This window comes from Heterodontus francisci, chromosome 36 (genome assembly GCF_036365525.1).
Source record: "Heterodontus francisci isolate sHetFra1 chromosome 36, sHetFra1.hap1, whole genome shotgun sequence".
In the NCBI taxonomy this organism is placed as follows: domain Eukaryota; kingdom Metazoa; phylum Chordata; class Chondrichthyes; order Heterodontiformes; family Heterodontidae; genus Heterodontus; species Heterodontus francisci.
This window is the reverse complement of record NC_090406.1, coordinates 29,136,746-29,160,700: the sequence shown is the minus strand read 5'-3', so window position 1 is coordinate 29,160,700 and position 23,955 is coordinate 29,136,746. Positions and strand designations below refer to the sequence as shown.

Genomic DNA, 23,955 nt, shown 5'->3' with positions numbered 1-23,955 from the left:
AACCATAACAGAGTTAAGGCAATGGCCAGCATATAACGTAGTCAAATAATTTATCTGTTGTCATTTGAGAATGACTTGTACATCATCATCATTTCTTACTCGTCTCAGGATTATGCCATGGGATAAAACAGATTACTGTCTCTAGGTGGAGGAAGAAATTTTAGTTTAACTATTAAGCATTCTCAGATTTGCATCCTATGGTTCAACTTTACTGTCTTTGCAATCATTAAGCTGTAGCATGGTATCATTTTCATGCAGTATTAGCATGGAACATTCGCAGGACAGGCTACCTGGGTAGATGCAAAATAAATTTCCCACTACACCTTCCAATCAAGCATTCTGTAGAGAGATTTAGCATGGATTAGGTACATAGTAAATTACCCTCTAGATTGTCCAACTATTTTCCTTTTGCTACAAAACATTATTTGGCCTATTAATGAGGCCACCAGCTTAGCAACAAATCATATATAATTGTGAGCTGTTAAACCATATCCACCAACTTGGCTGAAATAACCAAATAAATCATCACCTAATGTAACTATGGTCTTCTTCAACCTTCGACAATGGGGGCGGTGGGGGGTAGCGGGGGAACCTCTGTCAGAATACTGGGCTCACAGGACATCCACCTGCTTTTTACCACCTAATTTTCTTGACTGGTAGAGCCTACCTCCTCTTCTGCTTTGCCAGTTTATCCATTTCCATTTCTACCTGCCTCTGGACCCCACTGTTCCAGTTATTCATAGGTTGTCTGCATCTTTTAATAGTCTTTAACTTCTCTCATTATGCACCCCATTGTTTCCCATGAATATCACTGTTGCCATCTACTGTCTTCTCTTTATAGGCAAGTCTCCTTGCACATGTTTTGTGTGCCTGTTTGTGCGCATGCACTCATGGATGTCTGTCTGCCTGTAAGTGTGCTTGTTGTTTGTATGCGCTCCTGTGCACCACTCATCTGTTTGCTTGCGTGAGCTTGTGTTTGTGCACCTGTATGCATATGCGCTCGTATTTGTGTGCCTGTGCGTTTATATGTCTGCACACATTTGCATGTGCTCACATATTGTTTTTCCTCTGCCTTCCCATTGTTTTGTTCCATTTTATATCCTGTTCCACTCAATTATCTACCCTTCAAAAGTTAACTTGTCTGCTCTCGTCACAGATGCTGACTGTTTCCAATGTTTTCTGTTTATCCATCCCTTTACACTCCTGTCGCTCTTTCATTGTCCCATTTCATTCATGTTGTACTCTCGCCAGCCCTTTCCACTCATGACGCACCCTCTCTCCCTCCCTTTCCACTCCCGTCTCTCTCTCTCTCTGTCCCTTTGCACTCCCGTCTCTCTCCCTCTCTTGTCTTCTTCCAATCCTGTCTCTCTCCCTCTCTTGACCTCTTCCACACCTCTCTCTCCCTCTCTTGTCCTCTTCCACTCCTCATTCTCTCCCTCTTTCACTCCTGTCTCTTTGTCCCTTTCCACTCGTCTCTTTGCCCCTTCTATTTCTGTTTGTCTGCCTTCCTCCCCTTCCGCTTGTCATTATTATGTAATGTGCCCTTCTATTTCTGTTTGTCTGCCTGTCTGCCTTCTTCCCCTTGTCATTATTGTGTAATGTGACAGGATTAATTAAAGACCTCAGAGTAAAGGTACCTCTAGGTAGCAGCAACCACAATATGATTGAATTTTACATCCAGTTTGAAAGAGAGAAGAGTGGGTCTAAGACTTGAAGATTTTAAACTTAAACAAGGGCAACTATGTGGGCATGAAAGCTGAGCTAGCTGAAGTGAACTGGGTTACTAGGCTAGGAAATAGATCAATAGAGAAGCAGTGGCAGACATTTAAGGGGATATTTCAGAATACTCAGAATATATTCCTACTATAAAGAAAAATTCTAAGGGGAGGACCCACCATCCGTGGTTAACTAAAGAAGTTAAGGAAAACATCAAACTTAAGGAAAAGGTATATAATTGCGCAAAGATGCATGGTTGTTCAGATGATTGGTCAGAATATAAAGAATGGCAGAGAATGACTGAGAGTTTAATCAGGAGAAAGAGATTAAGAGTATGAGAGGAAGCTAGCTAGGAATGTAAAAAATAGCAAGAGTTTCTACAGGTATTTAAAAAGGAAAAGAGTAAGAAAAGTAAGTGTTGGTCCTCTAGAGAGTGAGAATAGGGAGCTAATAGTAGATAATAAGGAAATGGCGGATGCAATGAACAAATATTTTGCTTCTGTCTTCACTACAGAAGATACAAAAAACATTCCGGCAATAGCTGTAAATCAGGAGTAGGTGGAAGGAAGAGAGGAACTTGGTGAAATTACAATCACCAGGGAAGCGGTACTGACCAAACTGATGGAGCTGCAGGCTGACAAGTCCTCAGGTCCCGATGGACTTCATCCTGGAGTCTTAAAAGAGGTGGCTAATGAGGTAGTAGATGCGTTGGTGTTAATTTTTCAAAATGCGCTAGATTCTGGAAAGGTTCCATTAGACTGGAAAGTAGCAAATATATCCCTTCTATTCAAGAAGTGGGGGAGGCAGAAAACAGGCAACCATAGGCCAGTTAGCTTGACGTCTGTCAAGGGGAAGGTGTTAAAATTGATCATTAAGGAGGCTATAGCTTGGCATTTAGAGAAACGCAAGGTAATCGGGAATAGTCAACATGGTTTTGTGAAAGGGAAATCATGTTTAACCAATTTGTTGGAGTTCTCTGAAGGAGTAACACGCGCTGTGGATAAAGAGGAGCCCATTGATGTACTGTATTTGAATTTCCAGAAGGTATTTGACAAGGTGCCACATAAAAGGTTCTTGTGCAAAGTAGGAGCTCATGGTGTTGGGGGTAACATATTAGCATGGACAGAAGATGGGCTAGCTGGCAGAAAACAGACAGTATGTATAAATGGGTCCTATTCTGATTGGCAGGATGTGACGAGTGGAGTCCCGCAGGGGTCTGTGCTGGGCCTCAACCTGTTACAATTTATATCAATGACTTAGATGAGAGCGATGGCATGGTAGCTAAATTTGCAGATGATACAAAAATAGGTAGGAAAGTATGTTGTGAAGAGAATATAAGGAGGTTGCAGACTGACATAAGTTGGTTGAGTGAGTGGGCAAAAATCTGGCAGATCAAGTATAATGCGGGAAAATGTGAAGTTGTTCACTTTGGCAGGAAGAATAAAAAAGCAGAGTATTACTTAAAGAGAGAACGACTGCAGAATTCCGAAGTGCAGAGGGATCTAGGTGTTCTAGTACATGAGTCACAAAAAGTTAGTATGTAGGTACAGCAGGTAATAAAGAAGGCTAATGGAATGCTATTCTATATTATGAGAGGAATTGAAAATAAAAGTAAGGATGTTACGCTTCAATTATTCAGGGCACTGGTGAGGCCACATCTTGAATACTGTGTACAGTTTTGATCTCCTTATTTAAGGAAGGAAGTACATGCGTTGGAGGCGGTTTACTAGCTTGATACCTGGAATGAGCGGGTTGCCTTACGAGGAAAGGTTGGACAGACTGGGCTTGTTTTCACTGGAGTTCAGAAGAGTGAGGGGAGACTTGATAGAAGTTTATAAGATCTTGAAGGGTCTTGACAAGGTGGATGTGGAGAGGATGTTTCCTATTGTGGGGGAGTCCAGAACTAGGGGCACTGCTTTAAAATTAGGGGACGCCCTTTTAGGACAGAGATGAGGAGAAATCTTTTCTCACAGAGGGTTGTGCAACTTTGGAATTCTGCCTCAGAACGTGGTGGAGGCAGGGACATTAAATATTTTTAAGACGCAGGTAAATAGATTTTTGTTAGGCAAGGGAATCGAGGGTTATCGGGTGTAGATGGGAGTGTGGAATTCGAAGCACAAACAGATCAGCTATGATGTAATTGAACGGTGGAGCAGGCTCGAGGGGCTGAATGGCCTACTCCTGCTCCTAGTTCGTATATTCGCATTACTTTAATTTGAAGACTGAAACTTGGCAATGGATTTCTGTGCGGACACCCAGCTGAATAAAAAGAAAAGTTCTTATAATACAATAGTGAAGTACTACTGACAGACATACCGATATGAGAAAGACTTTGACACCCTGGTCCTCAGCATCCATGGCAGTGATTCGAATACTTTTCTCACTGGCTTTATCAATTTGCATCTGGGCCCAGAGTTTGGTGTTTAGAATTAATCGAAGGCTACCCTGAGTCCGCATCACTGCAACAAAGCAAGAAAAGCACTGAAGGTATGTCAATGCTGTATCAAGCATTCACCGTAGAATGGCTCTTATTACATAGATATCAAAGCATTTTAAACAGCTGACAACAGTGAAATAGATATTTGTAATTCATTGGTAAGGATAGCTTATGGCCTTTTCAGCAACATTACAACCAGGAATTTCACACTAATATGATCTGAAACAGCAAAGATTGAAAGGGTTGATTACTCAGTGTGGCTGTTACCTTCCTCACTCTTTGCATGGAGCTGTAATTCAATCAGTTGGAACTCAAAACCAGAAAGAGACAGCCTCCTAAAAGACATTTCATATCTCTCAGCTTTAGTGTTCCGAGTAGTTTCCAGAGTTACAATGACATTGTTACACTCCCAAAACCACTTTGCATCAATGAAGAAGTAGCAGTGTAACAGAATCTTTTGAAAGAAGTTAAAGCTCCATATACAGGTACTACACTGCCATTATTCTCATTTTTAGCTCCATAGTATAATGGTCCTTCAGAAAATTTATATTTGTATGTTGTCAGTAGATTTTCAACCATCATGCCGTTAAATAACATTATTATGGAGACTTCAATTTCAGTTTTTTTATTGTAAGACAAGTGAAACTACTTCTCTGTCATCAACAAATTTCAATATGATTCTTCCTGTGTCCAAGTCATCTGTATATACTGTAAGCAGTGACTCCTGGGTATCTGACCTCCAACCCTTCTAAACCCAAGCAAAATCCATTTACATGAACACTTTGTTTTCTATCCGTCGACTATATTTAACTGCTGCGTTTCGTCTTATACTGTACATCTGGACTTTTCCTAGCAAGCTATCTTGTAAGATACCTTAATGAATATCTTCTGAAAATCCATCTACACTAAATTCATTTATCTATCCAAATACGACTTGCCTTTAACAAATCGATGTTGGCTGTCCTTGATTAACCATGCATTTCTAAATGCTTACAATTTTACCTTAAACTATGAATTTCAAGAGTTTGTTCTCAAATGGATGTTAACAGTTTGTCCATAGCTGATGACAGACTCAGTCTATAGTTTCCCTAGAAATTCGAATCACGCTGCTTTCCCTTTTTAAGTGCTATTGGCTGTCTACGCCAGTAAATCATGATTTCTTTCATGCTGTTCAATTCTTTGATGCAGTTCTTGCAAGACCATGCAACAGCTGCTACCATCTTTGGTTTTTAAACCTCTTTAGCTTTTTCCTTCAACTATTCACACTCTTGGCCCGTAACCTTTCACATCATTTTTCCCTTTTTGGCAAACCCTTTTTCCTTCAATCCTACATAAAATGCAAATCATTCGCAGACTTAAAATACTTCCGTATTTGAAGGGGGCTCTTATATCACTTGCATTTCTGGACAGGAGACCAGAAATTACCCAACACAGGATATGCAGAAAATATTTTTCTCCTACACCGAAAGAATCATGGAAAAAACACAGCCACTACAGAAATATTACTTTGCAAATTGCTGTCTGAAAGTGGAATACAAAGTCCATAAACATAGAAACAGGAGTGGGCCGTTCAGCCCCTTGAACCTGTTATGCTATTCAACTAGATCACTGTTGATCTATACCTCCATGTCTGTGGGGGTGGGGAGGGAGGTGTCAAATTCCAGATTTCCACTATCTGCAGTTGTCCTGGAATCCCCCACCAGAGGATTAGTTTATTTGCAACTACCCTATTGAATCCCTTAATCATTTTAAATACCTTGATTACATTACCCAATAACCTTACTAAACCTAAGAGAATATTAGACCGGTTTATGCAACCTGTCCTCATAATTTAACCCTTTACGTCCTGGTATCGTTCTGGTGAATCTGTGCTGTACTGTACTCTCTCCAAGGCCAAACTGATATTTGGCAATACCAACGTGCAACATTGCAAATATTGCGAACCTAATTAACACTTTTGGTTTATATTAATTACAAAACGCTGATGTAGAAAATGTCACAGTTGACAAAAGCAATTCTGGAGTCACGTGTACTGCCTACCGCGAGTCTTACCTCAAACGCCAGCAGCTGAGAGTAACTAGAATAGGAGTAAAAGATACATTGCTGAACGTCTATTACTTTAATGGTAGCACAAAGCAAAAAGAGCATGATCAGCACTAGCAATCATATAATGTTTTTTGAGTTGGGACTCAAACACCATGGTACAATGTGGCTGAAGCTCTATCAAACTGTTGTAAGATGCAATAACTAATAGAACTATGCGCTAAGAGCTTCTATATTCTGTGTGTAGTCATGCAGCCAATCCCTGGGACACTCCTCAAAATATTGCTAGACCATGGCACACCATCTAGACCCCAGGTCCATTTGGCTCACCACTAACATTGTTTCAGGAGATCTACTAGTAATATGTTAAAAGTTTTGCACTTGTTTTATAGTATGAAAGGCATTCAGTACTAATCCTACCAGGATGCCATTTCTGGCTGACAATCCAATTTCTATGTTGAGCCTCTTTTCAAGGGAGCCCTGCATTACTAAACCAACAGTATTTCCTTAGAAGAATACTGGAGTTTCTATTTTGGCTGAGGTGATACGCAGCACTGATGATTGGTGCCAGTGTACTCATGGCATTGTCTCGCTCTGGCAAGTCTTAGAGTAGGCTGTCAAGAGTGCTCAGCTGAAATTGGCCTGATACATTGATGAGTCTCGGTTCAGACCATTGTTGTCATGAACAGTACAGGGCATATGATTGACTTGGTTTTACAGAGTTGCTCTTTGGCAGCTAGTGCTAATTCCTCTTTGCCCTGATTCCTGAAACAAAAAGCTGAAAGAAAATGAACCAGCTGGTTTGAAAACAAGATATACTTAGAAACGGTTAAAAGCCCACAAGGCCAATATAATCTAGGCTACTTTTTTTTTGAGAGACTGAAGGCCTTACCCAAATTCAATATCCAGAGCACAATGCAAGGAGTTCAGAATACAACTCTTTTAGCTGGGTAAAAATGAACTGACAAACATCTGAAATGTCATGACAATATTTTTGTGTGCGCCAAGTAGCAGCAGTAACCAAGCTAGATTTTAGTCCAATTGTGTGTGGAGGATGCTTTATGAATAAAGCAATATTTCAGTGTGTACAATGCACAGAGCAATCAAGATCCCTCTCCTCATGCATGACTACACAAAGGATACAATTTTGTTCCACTCCTGTGGCTGTCTCTCCCACACAATAAGGCTTTTCACTTCTACAAATGAGCCCAAATTTAGTGTGCTGCACAAGAAAACAATCAGTAACACTCCTTGTCATTGCAAATTCTCCTCTTCCCCAAAGCCTCACAAGCTTGAGTTACTGAGGCCAATTGTAGAATTGCTCCAACTGAGATCAGCTAACTCAGGACAGGATGGGCATCAAACATGGGATTTTGCTGGTGTGTGTGTGAATCATGAGTTCTGCACTGGGCAGTAGAGGTACCAATCATTCGATCAGGATGCATATAATTTGGGTACTTTAAAGTATTTAAACAAGAGAAATCAAAACAGAAATCCCACCATCATTTTCTACGAGGTACCGCAATGCTTAGAAAACTAAAATTTCTATTTGTACAGAGTATAAATTTTAATTTACGAAAAGCAAATACGTATTACTCGCAGCAAGTGGCACAAAGTATCATCAGTAGTGTCAATGGATAGTACAGAAGATGAACTCATACCTAGCCTTGACTGCAAGGCTCCATCATCAGCAGATGCCATATCGTTGAGTCTCAAGAGGCCTCTTCCCCTCTCTACCCAGGATTGAGATATCTTGTCAAACACAAATAGCTTGCATTGAATCTGAAATTAATCAAGAATATTCTGAAGCCAAGAAATATTGTCCTCCCACAATGGCCAGGGAAATGTACTGTACAGATATGATAGCATAGCATTTATGTTACTGGACTAATGATCTGGAGACAGGAATTCAAATACCACTATGGCACCTGGGGATTTAAATTCAGTTAATTAAATAAATCTGGTCTAAAACTACTAGATCGTCATAACAACCCACCTGGTTCATTAATGTCCTTTAGGGAAGGAAATCTAATATTCTTACCAGACCAGTCTATGTGTGATGCCTGAACCCACAGCAATGTGGTTGATTCTTAACTGCCCTCTGAAATGGCCTAGCAAACAATGTTCCCTGGCAAGGCTACAAACTCTTCTGATCACTACTTTCTTGTTCATGCGAAGGCTACATTTTAAAAGTCACTAAACTTTCATGAAGTTGTGAGCTGCTTATTTATTTCAATGTGCAGTACATTCCAGATTGCTGCATGCGCACACCTTAGAGGGAATATTGCTAGCGAGCCACTCAGTTGTATCAAGGGCAATTAGAGATCGGCAATAAATGCTGGCTGGCCTTGCCAGCGATGCCCACATCCCATGATAAAATAAAAGAACATTATCAGGGAAAAACCTACATCTAATGAAATAATTGAAAATGATCATGGACCCTAAAAGCACACCTTTCACTAAAGTCACTAAAAATGTGTTTATTGTAATTCATTCTCACTTGAAAAGTTGTCTTAGTTGAAGTGTCCTCCTATTTGCTGTCTTTCCACTGGCCCTTCTGTAGTTTTCTCACTCTGGAGGTGACTTTTGCTTGACCTAGCTGATGTCAGAATCATATCTAAGGCATTCTGATCGGTGACCATTTTTTTTTAAACCAATGCAGAAGGACAATGAATTGGAGAATCGCACGGTAATCCTGGCTTTAGCTAATGCCACCAGAGCAGAAGGCAGATACGAGATGCACAGACAAAAATCATTACATTACCTGATTTTGGTACAGTCTCTCTCATTTTTTGAATGCAGTTCAACCTTTACGTATAAGTGACTATGGTCATCCAAAAGGGTGGTGTGAGGCTAAGATATATAGTGTCCCTTTAAGAAGTTAGCACTACACAGCACCCATGTTAACCATACACGTCTTCCTAAGACCCACTGTTTTTATGACCCCATTTTAGTTACGTATCTCATTTGAAGGAGGTAACAGTAGACAGATGGATTTGATAGTACAAGAAACACATATGAGCATACCTTTAATTCAGATGGGTAGGTACGGAGGTATCTTTGTATATAGAATTCATACTACAGTCCAATAACAAAGGTCATAACAAATACAGGTTACCTAACACTATTCCTCACTCTTCCAGTCTCTTAAGCATATTGAAATTCTTACATAGGCCTCTTGCTAAACTTAGAAGTGCTATGTATACATTTCCTATCACGATTCCAATGTCAAAATGGTCACACTGAACTGTTAGGCTTACCAGTTATGTTTACTTTTGAGGTCAGTAGGTGGCGCTCTCATAGAACTTTTGATATTCATTTAATACCTTACATGGCACATCACCACTTGGTAACATAAAGCCCTGCTACAACTTCTATAGAACTCCTCTTGTGAGTTATTGTAAATTTGTTTACTTTTAAAGGGTAAAAATTCATTGCTGTCTTTGATATACTTGAAGATTTTATACTTTAACACTGTGCTCTTCTTCCCCTCACCAGCCTCTTTTGACAGCCCTTGTACTCACAGCGCCATCCCAATAAAAATTGTTACTACACACAACCTGGTGTGGAATCCATATAAAAATTTTTAAAAATCATTTGGAATGTCCTGCCCAACCTGACCTGACTCTACTCACAGTGGCTCTTACTCTCAATCTTCCATCAAAGAGAGAACGTGAGAGAGAGAGAGATTGATTGTGGGGGGAGCAGAGGGCTGGCAAGGAAGAGACTGGGGTGGACGAGGGGCTGGGTAGGGACAGACAGAGAGAAAGATTGGGACGAAAGAGTGTGGGGAGAACGAGAGAGAAAACGAGAGAGAGTAGGAGAGATGGGATAAGAGAAAGATTGGCAATTGAAAAGAAAGGGTTGGGTGGAAAAAGGTGAGCAGGTTGGAGTACTAAATTAGTTAATGGACTGCAATGGTTGTCCTGTGAATGCTCAATGGCTGTATGTTATATTGCCACCAACCTTTAAAGTGAATGCTGTTCATGAAATGGAATGAGGGGCGCACAGAGTAGAGACTTCACCAGAGTGAGACGTAGTCAGAGTGTGAGGGTGGAAATTTGGTACTTGTGGGAATCCAGTGCAGAGGCAGAAAGAGGAATTGACGTGTGACGTTCCAGCATAGAAGGTAAGTGATTGGTTGGTGAACATTTTCTCTTTTTCTCTCATCTAAACTACAGAATTTTAACTGGGATTAGTATAACATTAATTGGAATAAGAATCTTCTGAAACTCAGGTAATTTATTAGTAAGGTTTACCAGAAGTAGTAAAGCTTACTAGTAGTGGCACTTGGTAGTAGTGGGGTTTATTAATTATAAATTAATTAAGAAAAATTAATTAATTAACACATTATAAAGATGGCAGTGCAGGTGATGTAATTGTAGCTGCAGTATGTGGGAGCTGGTGGTCGCCAATGTGATCCACAGCAAACGAGTCTGCAGCATGAGGTACTTCGGCTCATGATCAATTAGCCGGAGGCCAAGCTACAGATACTGCGATGCATCAGGGAGGGGAAAAGTTACCTGGACACTTGTTTCCAGAAGGCAGTCACACCCTTAGGGTAGGGTCTTCTGATCTGGTCCATGGTCAGGGACAGGAGGGTGTGACTGTGAGTGAGGCAGATAAAGAGATGGAGAAGGCAGAAGTGGAGGAGCCTCAGCCCTTGTAATTCTCCAACAGGTCTGAGGTTCTTTCAGCTTGTATGGATGAGAACAAGGGCTGCAGGGTGGATGAGCAAACTGACCATGTAAGAAATTCAAGTTGGGGGACTAAATAGGAATGCAGTGGTAGTAGGAGATATTATAATCGGGGGGATATACACCGTTCTCTGCAGCCAAGAGCAAGAATCCAGAAGGCTGCGTTGCTTGTCTGTTGTCAGGGTTTGGGACATCTGCTCAGGGCTGGAGAGGAACTTGCAGTAGGATCCAGTTACGAACATACGAATTAGGAGCAGGAGTAGGCCATTCAGCCCCTTCATGCCTGCTCCGTCATTTAATAAGATCATGGCTGATCTGATTGTGGCCTGAACTCCACTTGCCCGCCTACCCCCCTCCGATACCCTTTGACTCCCTCATTAGTCAAGAATTTATCTACCTCTGCCTTAAAAATATTCACTGACCCTGCCTGCACTGCTCTCTGGCGAAGAGAGTTCCAAAGACTCACAACCCTCAGAGAAGAAATTTCTCCTCATCACCGTCTTAAATGGGCAACACTTTATTTTCAAACAGTGTCTTCTAGTTCTAGTCTCTCCCACAAGGGGAGACATCCTTTCAGCATCCACCCTGTCAAGTTCCCTCATGATCTTATATGTTTCAATAAGATCAGCTCTCATTCTTCTAAACTCTAATGGATACATTGCAAAGCATTAAGGTAGATAAGTCCCCAGGGCCTGATGGGATCTACCCCAGAATACTGAGGGAGGCAAGGGAAGAAATTGCTGGGGCCTTGACAGAAATCTCTGCATCCTCATTGGCTACAGGTGACATCCAGAGGACTGGAGAATAGCCAATGTTGTTCCTTTGTTTAAGAAGGGTAGCAAGGATAATCCAGGAAATTATAGGCCGGTGAGCCTTACGTCAGTGGTAGGGAAATTATTACAGAGGATTCTTCGGGACAGGATTTACTCCCATTTGGAAACAAACGAACTTATTAGCGAGAGGCAGCATGGTTTTGTGAAGGGGAGGTCGTGTCTCACTAATTTGATTCAGTTTTTTGAGGAAGTGACAAAGATGATTGATGAAGGAAGGGCAGTGGATGTTATCTATATGGACTTCAGTGAAGCCTTTGACAAGGTCCCTCATGGCAGACTGGTACAAAAGGTGAAGTCACACGGGATCAGAGGTGAGCTGGCAAGATGGATACAGAACTGGCTCAGTCATAGAAGACAGTGGGTAGCAGTGGAAGGGTGCTTTTCTGAATGGAGGGATGTGACTAGTGGTGTTCCGCAGGGATCAGTGCTGGGACCTTTGCTCTTTGTAGTATATATATATATATAAATGATTTGGAGGAAAATGTAGCTGGTCTGATTAGTAAGTTTGCGGACGACACAAAGGTTGGTGGAGCTGCGGATAGTGTTGAGGATTGTCAGAGGATACAGCAGGATATAGATCGGTTGGAGACTTGGGCGGAGAAATGGCAGATGGAGTTTAATCCGGACAAATGTGAGGTAATGCATTTTGGAAGGTCTAATGCAGGTGGGAAGTATACAGTAAATGGCATAACCCTTAGGAGTATTGACAGGCAGAGAGATCTGGGCGTACAGGTCCACAGGTCACTGAAGGTGGCAACGCAGGTGGATAAGGTAGTCAAGAAGGCATAAGGCATGCTTGCCTTCATCGGTCGGGGCATAGAGTTTAAAAATTGGCAAGTCATGCTGCAGCTGTACAGAACTTTAGTTAGGCCACACTTAGAATATTGCGTGCAATTCTGGTTGCCACACTACCAGAAGGACGTGGAGGCTTTGGAGAGGGTACAGAAGAGGTTTACCAGGATGTTGCCTGGTCTGGAGGGCACTGGCTATGAGGAGAGGTTGGATAAACGCGGATTGTTTTCACTGGAACAACGGAGGTGAAGGGGCGACATGATAGAGGTTTACAAAGTTATGAGCGGCATGGACAGAGTGGATAGTCAGAAGCTTTTTCCCGGGGTGAAAGAGTCAGTTACTAGGGGACATAGGTTTAAGGTGAGAGGGGCAAAGTTTAGAAGGGATGTGCGAGGCAAGTTCTTTATACAGAGGGTGGTGAGTGCCTGGAACCTGCTGCCGGGGGAGGTGGTGGAAGCAGGTACAATAGCGACGTTTAAGAGGCATCGTGACAAATACATGAATAGGATGGGAATAGAGGGATACGGTCCCTGGAAGTGCAGAAGGTTTTAGTTTAGGCAGGCATCAAGATCGGCGCAGGCTTGGAGGGCCGAATGGCCTGTTCCTGTGCTGTACTGTTCTTTGATACAGAGTTATTGCAGTCCATGTGTGTACCAATGACAGAGATAGGACTAGGAACGAGGTTCTGCATGGAGAGTATGAGCAGCTAAGGGATAAATTAAAAAGCAGAACCTCAAAGTTAATAATCTCTGGATTACTGCCTGAGCCATGAACAAATTGGAGTAGGGTAAATAAGATTAGAAAGTTAAATACGTGGCTCAAAGATTGGTGTGGGAAAAATAAGTTTCAATTCATGGGGCACTGCCACCAGTACTGGGGAAAGTGAGAGCTGTACTGTTGGGACAGTCTTCACCTGAACCATGCTGGGACCAGTGTTCTGGTGAGCTGTATAACTAGGGCAGTAGAGAGGGCTTTAAACTGAATAGTGGGGGTGAGGGATCAAGTAAGTGAAAATGTGATAATTTAGAGAGAGAGGAGAAGGCAAGAGAGTAAGGTAGCAATAAGGGAATTGATGATGAGTGGGGCAGGAAGGGAATATTGGAGGGAAGCAAAACTGGTAACAGGAAGTAGGAAAGTAGTAAGCGAAATTAGAAGACAGACGGAATGAAGGCAAGCATCAAATAGGATCAGAATGCGGAATAATGCAAAGACGACAAAGTCAGGGGCACTCTATCTGAATGCACACAACATTCGCAACAAGGTAGATGATTTGAAGGCACAAATAGAGGTAAATGGGTATGATTTAATTGCCATTACAGAGATATGGTTACAGGGTGACCAAGACTGGGAACTAAATATTCAAGGACATTTGTCATTTAGGAAGGATAGGCAAAAAGGAAAAGGAGGTGGTGGTAGTGTCTTAATAAGGGATGAGATCAGTATATCAGTGAGATCGAAGGATCAAGACGTAGAATCAATTTGGGTGGAGCTAAGAAACAGCAAAGAGCAGCAAACATTGGTAGGAGTTGCTTATAGGCCACCAAACAGTAGTGGTAATGTTGGGCACGGTATAAATCAGGAAGTTAGAGATACATGTAACATGGGTAATACAGTAATAATGGGCAATTTCAATTTACACTAAATAAACCTAATTGTCACTAATGCTGTGGAGGGTGAATTCCTAGAGAATTATAATGGAGAATAGGGAAATCGCAGAGAAATTAAACAATTACTTTGTGTCTGTCTTCACGGAGGAAGGTACAGAAAATCTCCCAGAAGTACAAGGGAACCAAGGGACTTGTGAAAATAAGGAACTGAAAGAAATTAGTATTAATAAATAGGTAATACTTGAAAAATTAACTGATTTGAAGGTTGATAAATCCTCTGGACCAGATGAGCTACATCCCAGAATGTTGAAGAAGGTGGCTACAGAGATAGTGGATGCATTGGCGGTTATCTTTTAAAATTCTATAGACTCTGGAAAGGTTCCTGCAGACTGGAAAGTAGCAAATGTAACCCCACTACTTAAGAAAGGAGGGAGAGAGAAAACGGAGAACTACAGAGCTGTTAGTCAGTAGTAGGGAATATGTTAGAATCTATTATAAAGAATGTGATAACGAGCCACTTAGAAAATAATATGATTGGGCAGAGTCAACATAGATTTATGAAACGGAAATCATGTTTGACAAACCTGTTAAAGATTTTTGAGAATGTTACTTGTAGTATAGATAAAGGAGAACCAGTGGTGTATTTTGATTTTCAGAAGGCTTTTGATAAGGTCCCATACAGGAAGTTAGTAAACAAAATTAGAGCACATGGGATTAGGGGTAATATACTGGTATGGAATTAGAATTGGTTCACAGACAGAAAAAAAGAGTAGGAATAAATGGGTCATTCTCAGGATGGCAGGCTGTTACTAGTGGGGTGCCGCAAGGATCAGTGCTGGAGCCACAGCTGTTCACAATCTATATAAATGATTTGGATGTGGGGACCGAATGTAATATTTCCAAATTTGCAGATCACACAAAAATAGGTGGGAATGTAACTTGTGAGGATGCAGCAAACAGGCTTCAAAAGGACTTGGACAGGCTAAGTGGATGGGCAAGAACATGGCAGATGGAATAAGTGTGAAGTGATCCACTTTGGTAGAAAGAACAGAAAGACAGAGTATTTCTTAAATGCTAAGAGGTTGGGAAGTGTTGATGTCCAAAAGGACTGGATGTCATTGTTCATGAGTCACTAAAAGCTAGCATACAGGTGCAGCAAGCAATTAGGAAGGCAAATGGTATGTTATCCTTCAGCACAAGGGGTTTTGAGTACAACAGTAAATAAGTCTTTCTGCAATTGTAGAGAGCCTTGGTGAGACCGCACCTGGTGTATTGTGTGCAGTTTTGGTCTCCTCATCTAAGGAAGGACATACCTGGCATAGAGGGAGTACAATGGAGGTTCACCAGACTAATGCCTGGGACAGTGGGATTGTCTTATGAGGAGAGACTGAGGAAACTTGTGGCCTGTTTCGAAGAATGAGAGGTGACCTCATTGAAACTTACAAAATTCTTACAGGGCATGACAGGGTGGATGTAGATAGGATGTTTCCCCTGGCTGGTGAGTCTAGAACCAGGGGACATAGTCTCAGAATAAGGGATAGGCTATTTAAGACCAAGATGTGGAGGAAGTTCTTCACTCAGAGGGTGGTGAATCTTTGGAATTCTCTAACCCAGAAGGCTGTGGAAGCTCAATCATTGAGCATGTTCAAGACAGAAATTGATAGATATCTGGATACTAATGACATCAATGGATAGAGGGATAGCATGAGAAAGCGGCATTGAGGTAGATGATCAGCCATGCTCCAACTGAATGGCGGAGCAGGCTCGATGGACTGAATGGCCTTCTCCTGCTCCTATGTTCCTAAAATGTTGTTTCTGAATGAGGGAAACATTCTTTGTGTTGCTGGGTTAGTTGAAGAGCATTGACAAATGGCAGCTGTATCTTGGCCGATGCTCCCTTTATCTACCATAAATAATTTTGGATGGGCCAACCAATGCGTAGTTTTAATAAATTTTCCCTTTGCCATGCTCAGATTTTATGAAAGGATAAGATGAGCAATGCATATAAAAACCTGCTTCCATACTGCAGGATGATTCCAGCAGCCTTAGGCTTTGAAGGATTCAAGAGTTTAAAACAGTACTGAATTAACATTACTTCTACATGGAATCAAACTCTGAAATGGTTATGAATCATAAGCTTTCCTTCATGTTTAAAAAGTAGATAGATAAGATTTTAAGGGAAATTAACAAAAGGGAAGTAATTGGGATTTAAAAAAATTAACAGCAGCCATGGCCATAAAATGGCAGAATAGAATCAATGAGCCAACTAAACCATTCCTGCTCCTATAAAGAACTGGATGTCTAATCACTACAGGCTGCTTTTACACACTTCCCAGTAGTGATCTTGGAAATAGGTTTCTAGCTGGGGCAACTACAGAGGGAAAATATAAAAAAAGTTAAAATTTACTTAATGAATTCAGTGGAATTGACAGCACTTTCCAAGAACTAGTCAAGTAAAATACAAACAACAGACATTTTTGGAGTTTCAGTCACATACCTGTAAGACATTACTCTCTGCTTCTTCCCCAGTGATAACTTCCACTTTTTCCAACAAACATTTCTTGGCTGTTGCTTTAGTATAAGCAGCTGCAGACTCCTCCAGTGATTCTGTCACATTGTTTACTGGAACTAACAGAAGTTAATTAATACTTCCATGTATTTGGGACTTTATCAGCTTTCATAGTGCTTCACATGATTTTTTTTCTACTTCAAGCAGAGCAACTGTTGCTAGCATCATCCCACAAAAGCAAATCAGAATGACAAATTAATCTATTTTCCCCACAATATATTTAACATCTAGCAAAGGTGGCTGACTGGACTTGCTTAAAGTCTCAGCCAAGGAAGGGACCTACAACAATCCAGCACTGTATCCATATTGCACTAAACTCTCATCCCTGTTACGACATTTGAACCCATCAAATTTTGACCAATGCTACCAATGCTGATAGATCATCAGTTTCATACTTATACCAAATGTTAAGTTGATGCAAGTCTAATAAGACTTTTCAAAATCTTTGCAAAGGATTCCTAAAAAAAAAACGGGTAGGGCCCGACAATTGAACACGCCTTTTCCCAAGTCCCTCCATGTACAACTGAAGATAGTTTAAACTTCATACTGTGCAGAATACCACACAGAAACTGGGCAAAGCTTTGGCAGGGTTTATATAAGGTGGCATGAGATGAACACTGGCAGGAAGCACAGGGAGGCACATACTGCAATCTAATTTCTCCAAAGATGCTTGTGAAGGATGAGTCTGAAGGAAACACATTGAAGAATTTTGTGAAAGTTAAAAATAACAATAAAAAACTAATTTGCACGAGAAGAATGGAAGAGCAAATGTCGATAACAAACTTGTGAGCATAACAAATATTTAAGTTTCAAAGCTGGAGTAGCGAACACTTACCACTCCTGTAAAAAAAAATACAAGCTGTTCAGGGAACAGCAAGTGCTAATATACTGCACAGGAACAGAGCTGGTCATGGCAAGAGAAACTGTCACTGGTGATGTACCCAAAATATTGCAAAATGGGAGAAATGCAAAGTTTTTGACAATAGTATTGTTTTCCTTTAAGAGGTTGGAAGTTTCTATTTGCATGTTGAGGTTGAGTGCATAACAAAATGATATTATTAGCAGATACAATATACTGGGTTAAAGGTCAGGAAACTACTTTCAAAATCCCTTACCTAACCAGTCGGTAGCTTTCTCTGGTATAACCTCCTGTAATGGTTCAGACACAGATCCAGATGCAACAGCTGCATTTTCTCCAAATAGCTGGTCTTTGTTGCTTTCAATGCTCACATCACCTGGCCGTGGCAAACTCTGCAAGTACAATAAATAATTCTAGGCACATTGTTGATCACTTCCCTGTATTGCAAGTATTATTCAAATAAAGCAATGCTTACAAACTGCCAACTATCAAATTAATTCCTGCACCATGTCAAGCTGGAAAAGTTTAAAACTACTCAACAGCACTACTCAGAATAAACCAATCATGTGTGTTAGTGCTCTTCTTTCACTTGGCACATGCACAACTTGCAACCATCTGTACAACAAAGTGAAGAGAATACAGGATAGATCATGAATGAATTATTTAATTTGCTGCACTCACCAGTACCCTCTCACTCATGTTCTCCCCAAAAACAAACTTGGGACTTCTTGCGTTACTCTCTGCATTTTCTCCGCAGTCCAGCAGACTACAGTTGAGAGAGAAAAATAAATAACATCTAAGCAAATGGGCAGAAATATAGCAGATGTAATTCAGCATGGCTAAGTGCAAAGCATTATACATTGAAAGAATAGCAGACACATTGAATGAATGGTGTTGAACTGGTTTTGAGAGGTCGAAAGTGACCTGGAAAGGTTCAACACATAGCATGTCCAGCAATCAGTGAAGCAAAGAGAATGCTGAACTTTAATGTCAAATCAAGTCTGTGTCATATATAATGCTCTGCTAAGGTCACATCAAGTTCTGGTCATGACATAAAGGAAAGATCTTAATCCTGGAAGTGCTGCAAAAATAGCACAAGGGGCTGATCTCTAGAATCTGAGAACTTTGCTATGAGGAAAGGCTCGCAAAATTCAGACGCTTCAGTCTTCACAGATTAGCCTCATAGAAGTATATGATAACAGGAAACATAGAAACTAAGTGAGATAGAAAAATTAAATTTAGAGCACAATTTTCAGGTAAACCAGAACTGCAGGAAAAAGGGGCATAGATACAATCTAATAAAGGCCAGACAGGACTGATAACAGAAAGCACTCCTTCATGCAAACAAGTACTTACAATAATCCTCTGGGTAATACAATAGAGGGGAAAACTCTATAAGTATTCAAGAGATAGTCAGATATTGTTGTGGGATGGGTGAGGAATTATAGATTTCTATGGAAGGTCATGCTGAATCTTCATCTGTACATATCTTTCAAATCATTGTGATTCATTTAATTAGACATCATTTACTGCAGGGTCAGAATACTAAAAGTGGAAGGATCCAAATTCTTGATCCTTATTAAATGCTTTCTCACTCATGTTATCACTAGAGGTCCCTGACTAGAGGCCCAGTACTTCCCATAGGATGGTGGAAGAAAAAAAAAATCAGAGCAACAGTAACTGCCAGAATTCTTATGCATTTTCATGTTAGAAGCAGCTTTGGTACAGCTACAGGTTGTGCACAGATAATAATGCTGTTGCTTAGCCTAGTGTGAGTAAGAGATCGAAAGGAACGAAACTTGTTATATCAGTTATTTGGGGTATTTTGTTCCCCATTCTTTGAATGTAGTTTAACCCCCACAATAAGGCACTTGGATTTTGGTATGAGTAGTTGAGGATAACAATCTGAGACAAAAGATGAAACCAATCTTCCCAAGGACAGCTTTGCCAAAGGTAGGGATGTGGGATCTCTGAAAAAGTGAGTAATAGATTTAAGAAGGACTAAGGTTGGAGCCAGAGATAAGAGGTGGTAGCTATTGTTAGGCTGAAGAGAAACATGGAGAACTACGTCTTTGATGAACTGAAAGAAAATATTTTTCCCTGTTAAAAGTGATGGGCATGGAGATCACGTTGCACTGTTAGAGGCCTGGCAGTGGAAATAAAATTGGATTGGTTCAGATGATGTGGTTTATATATGATTAATATTATTGTAATTTTTGTTCTCTTTTTTTAAAACTTATTACAGTCATGATTACAATTAAAATAGAACTGAAATGGCACTAAAATTTGAGTCTACAGCAGTATTATGCAGAATATAATCTGTTATTAGAATGGTATAGAGAATTTAGAATTTTTAAATTGTACAGTAGAGTGATATGGGAAGGGTGCAGTACACAGCAATACTTAAGGCATGTTTAAACTGCATGGACAAAGACACCATTGATTGTTGATGTCCACAAACAAGCAAACAATAAAACAGTAGCGAGAGTATCCAATTCTTATTTCTAAACGGAAGTATGTTAGCAGTCATCCCCCACAGCCCTGCATTTTACTAGTTCAGAACGCCTTGGAAGTTGTAGGCTACTCTGAACCTCTATATACAAACTGATTAAGCCACTTACTTTGCAGTGTTTTGGTTGATGTATTGGAGAAAGTAGTTGGTTGCTGGCAATGATTCTCCATCTGTAGAAGTTTCCCTCACATTACATGAAAAGTCACTTCCCTTCATCATCTGCAACACATCACACATATAACAGGGATGCACAAGCTAGAATATGGGAGAGCTCAGATACAAGTTCCCACCAGTTACCTTTATCCATCCCTTGATACTCAGTTCTTGCTGAGTGTCATATTGTAGATATGCAATAATAGATAGAAAAATGTACTCAAGGTGGTTTTCACTTTCCAAATATTTGTATTATGGGACTTCAGAAGAAGCGGATAACTTCAAAACTAAGTTCAAAATAAATGCAAAACTGATAACTAACCTTGTGCTATTATATTTTATGAAACATCTTTTATAAGAACAGAACTTTTAGGAACAGAAAATCCTAACAAACCCATCTTTTCTGAGATCAAGTTCAGCTTCTCACCATATCCCTCAATATTGCTTCCTTCAATGAAAGGGGAGAAGGGACATAAACACCAGCATAGACCTGCTGGGCCGAATGGCTGTACATTCTATGTAATTCTATTACACTTTGAATCAAAAAGATATTCCTTCATATTTTTAAATCTCATGGCTCCTGGTATTTGAACTTTTTGATGTAGTGAACAATTTGCCAGAGTTAATTTTGTGAGTTCTCTTATTATCTGGAAAACTTCACTGAGTCACCTCAGTCTCTTCAAAGAAAACACACCTAATTTCCTTAACCTTTTCTCATAATTTGACTTTTAGATATCAAGAATTATCTTAGCCTGCCTCTGCACAAATTCGAGGACAAAATATCCTTCATATGAAATGACAACTGGACTGCATGCCATCTCCTTACTTACCTTCCACCTCGAATCTATAGGCTTTTAAAACTCAAATTTGGTGTCACCTACTACTTCTTTACCTGCTCTCCTCCTCTTTTCAAATTGGTTGCATCTTGCTCGATCAGCAACTTCCCTCCATGCAACTGGCAATTTAGCTTTTGCTGAAAGGGTGGGGGTGGGGTGCCTTCATCCACAATAGGTCACCTTTCTTTGGTTCATCTCTTTCATCAGAATCTCCAACTCCAAAGTATCAAAGTGCTCCCCTTGTGTCTCTATTATGCCATTGTGAACAATTAGTTCACTTTGTTGCTACTGCTACAATTTTTCCAATTATGAGGAGTGTAGCCTGTTATTAGCTGCTGTCTTGCCAAATTTTTCATCCCCCGTGTATTTACAAGACAAACCCGATTTAATAGACAAAGTCTACTTAAAGTTGGGGAAGGACTCCCATCATCTATGCACTAAGGATAGGCGTGCAGGCATGCACAGCCTCAATTCTTCCAGGATCACATTATAATTTCAATAGACAACTGAATGAAGTGTGAAACTTCTCTCTGGTTGTGACTGTGCTGGATCGCAACTCCTATTGTGTTGTATAAGGTGCATATTTCTTTGTGTGGCTACTTTCTCAGCGGAGGCTTTACTGCAAACTTCTGGAATTTGAACAAATTTCACAAAAGGGCGTGAGAGTTGGTAAAAAGGCACAGGAAAGATACACGCACAAAAAGCAAAAAAATGTGAGATGTAAAGAGGAAAAAACTATAAATATATAATAACACAAATACAGAAACACAAAAATGTTAAGACAGCCTAACACTCACAGCATAGACTGCATTCTGACAAAGGGTCAACCTACAAAGCATCAACTTGCTTTACCTGGATGCCCACAGGCCTGCAGTGCATCCTCTTCTAAGAAGATGGGGAAAGATAGCTAAGGTTTGAATATAGTATTTTCACGCTGATTTGATCTTTTAATGCTTTCTCATTACCTCACTGAGCTAATCTTCGTATACCTGGTCAGTTGTCACCTCTTTCTTGCATGCTTAATTCATCATCTCATCTCTGATGAGAGTTAATATTTAAGACTCATGTTTTCTTTCCTCTCCCTTTTGATTTGTTCAGTTCTATTAACTTTCAGCTTTTTTTTTGGTGGGTAGCCAATTATAATCTTTAAAGGGCCTATTAAGGCCACTGTACAGACACCAACTGGAATTTTCCAGTCAGCAGTCAGGCCCCCTGCTGAGGCTGAATCCTGGCCAACGAATGGAGGTGGCCTCTCAGCACTCTATATCATTTTTAACCCACCACCCTACCTCCCTCACAATCACCCCGGCTGCGATTGTGAGATGGCTACCGTGTGGAGGGGTTTCCCCTCCACAATAATGATTGCAGCTGTGATCACTTTTTATTTTAACTTTTCAAAAAGTCTTCAGAAGGTCCTTCCATCTTTCGCCCTCTCTTTCACCTACTTACATCAGCAGCTCCAATCCCTATTGGCCCTCCAGCATCTGGAGCCTGCCCGCCATCCTTAATTGGACAGAGCTTCTGGAGCAGTCACTTAATTGGTCGTCTCCTTGAAAATCGCTTCCAGAGAAACACTATCGGCAGTTCCTGTGCCCAACCCAGAATTGAGCCCGGCATTGGGATCAGGACCCTGGAATGAAAATCCAGCCCAATGAGTCTCTGACTCAGTACCCACCTATGGTAAAAAATTCCATCCGATAGTAACTCCGGAAAAATCTCTTCTCACCTGCCTCTACATTCTTCAAAAGATAACACTTCTATTCCTTTGTTACTAATTCGTGAACCACTAGAAACAATATTTCATTGCAAACCCTCTCAAATCCTTTCATTATTTTGATAATCTTCCCCATTAATCTTCTCTATTGCAAGCAAAGAAGCCCTAATTTTTTGAACAAGTTCTTCATAAATATAACCTCTCACCCTGCTATAATTCTACTGAACATTCACTTTACCCTTTCCATTGTTTTAAGATCTTTCCTACAAAGGGGTGTCCAGGACTGCATGTAATATGCCAAAAGTGGCTCAACCAATGCCTTTGACAACTTCAACATCATTTCCATACAGTAATGTTCAAGCTCCCATGCATAAAGCTGGGAACACCTTTGGCTTTTTATTGCCCATTCCACTTATACTCCCACGTGAAAAGATCTATGAACCCCCTTCTGCTCCTTCACTCTGTTAGAATTTTACCATTTTATTCAAAATGTACTGTTTCACATTTTTTTATATCTGCCAATTACCTGTCCACCCTACTAGCCTGTCTGAGTCCTCCTGTGATTCCCTATCCCACCCTTTCCCATATTTGGTATCAGCAAAATCAATATTCTTGAACCTCTGTTCAAATAATTTATATATGAACAGAAAACAAAACCGGCTACAGCAGATCTCTGGGGCACACTCCTACCTATCTGACAATCTCCTGGCGATCTGAAAAACATCCACTCACTCCTAATCTTCGCTTCTGACCTAACTACCTCACTAGTCAAACCCTTCAATACCAGATGCTTTAATTTTTTAACAAACTTATACACTTTATTAAATTTGATTTGTAACTCCATATAACCATCCACTGCACTCCTTTTATCTGTACAATGATTGCCTCAAAAAACTAAATTAAATTAGTCAAGCACCTGGTCTTTGTAAATTCATTCTGACTGTTTAGCTCATGTCTAAGAATTTCGAATTTGATCTTGTATTATGGATTCTAGAAGTCTACCCACACCAAGTTACGGATATTTGACCTTTAATTTCCTCTTATCCATTCCTGGTTTCTTAAAGAAGAATGTAACATTTTCACCTTCCAGTCTGGTGCTAGAATTCCCATTTCTAAACATCTTTGAAAAAATATGGTTAATCCCTGTTGTAGCCCTTCTCAAAAGCAATTAAGGATGGGGAATAAAT

At 40.5% G+C, this 23,955-nt stretch overlaps 1 protein-coding gene across 4 annotated transcripts in view; it reads right to left on the bottom strand.

Annotated features, from left to right (window-relative positions):
* Positions 1–23,955, bottom strand: part of LOC137351697 (ran-binding protein 3-like) — a 132,527-nt gene that overhangs the window by 6,268 nt on the left and 102,304 nt on the right. For all 4 annotated transcript variants that reach the window (XM_068016418.1, XM_068016422.1, XM_068016421.1 and 1 more), the window contains 6 exons: positions 20,175–20,284; positions 18,235–18,319; positions 17,810–17,945; positions 16,623–16,753; positions 7,858–7,978; positions 4,033–4,175 (listed from right to left, as the gene is read on the bottom strand). In XM_068016418.1, the coding sequence (XP_067872519.1) occupies positions 4,033–4,175; positions 7,858–7,978; positions 16,623–16,753; positions 17,810–17,945; positions 18,235–18,319; positions 20,175–20,284 (726 nt within the window). The remainder of the gene's footprint in view (positions 1–4,032; positions 4,176–7,857; positions 7,979–16,622; positions 16,754–17,809; positions 17,946–18,234; positions 18,320–20,174; positions 20,285–23,955) is intronic.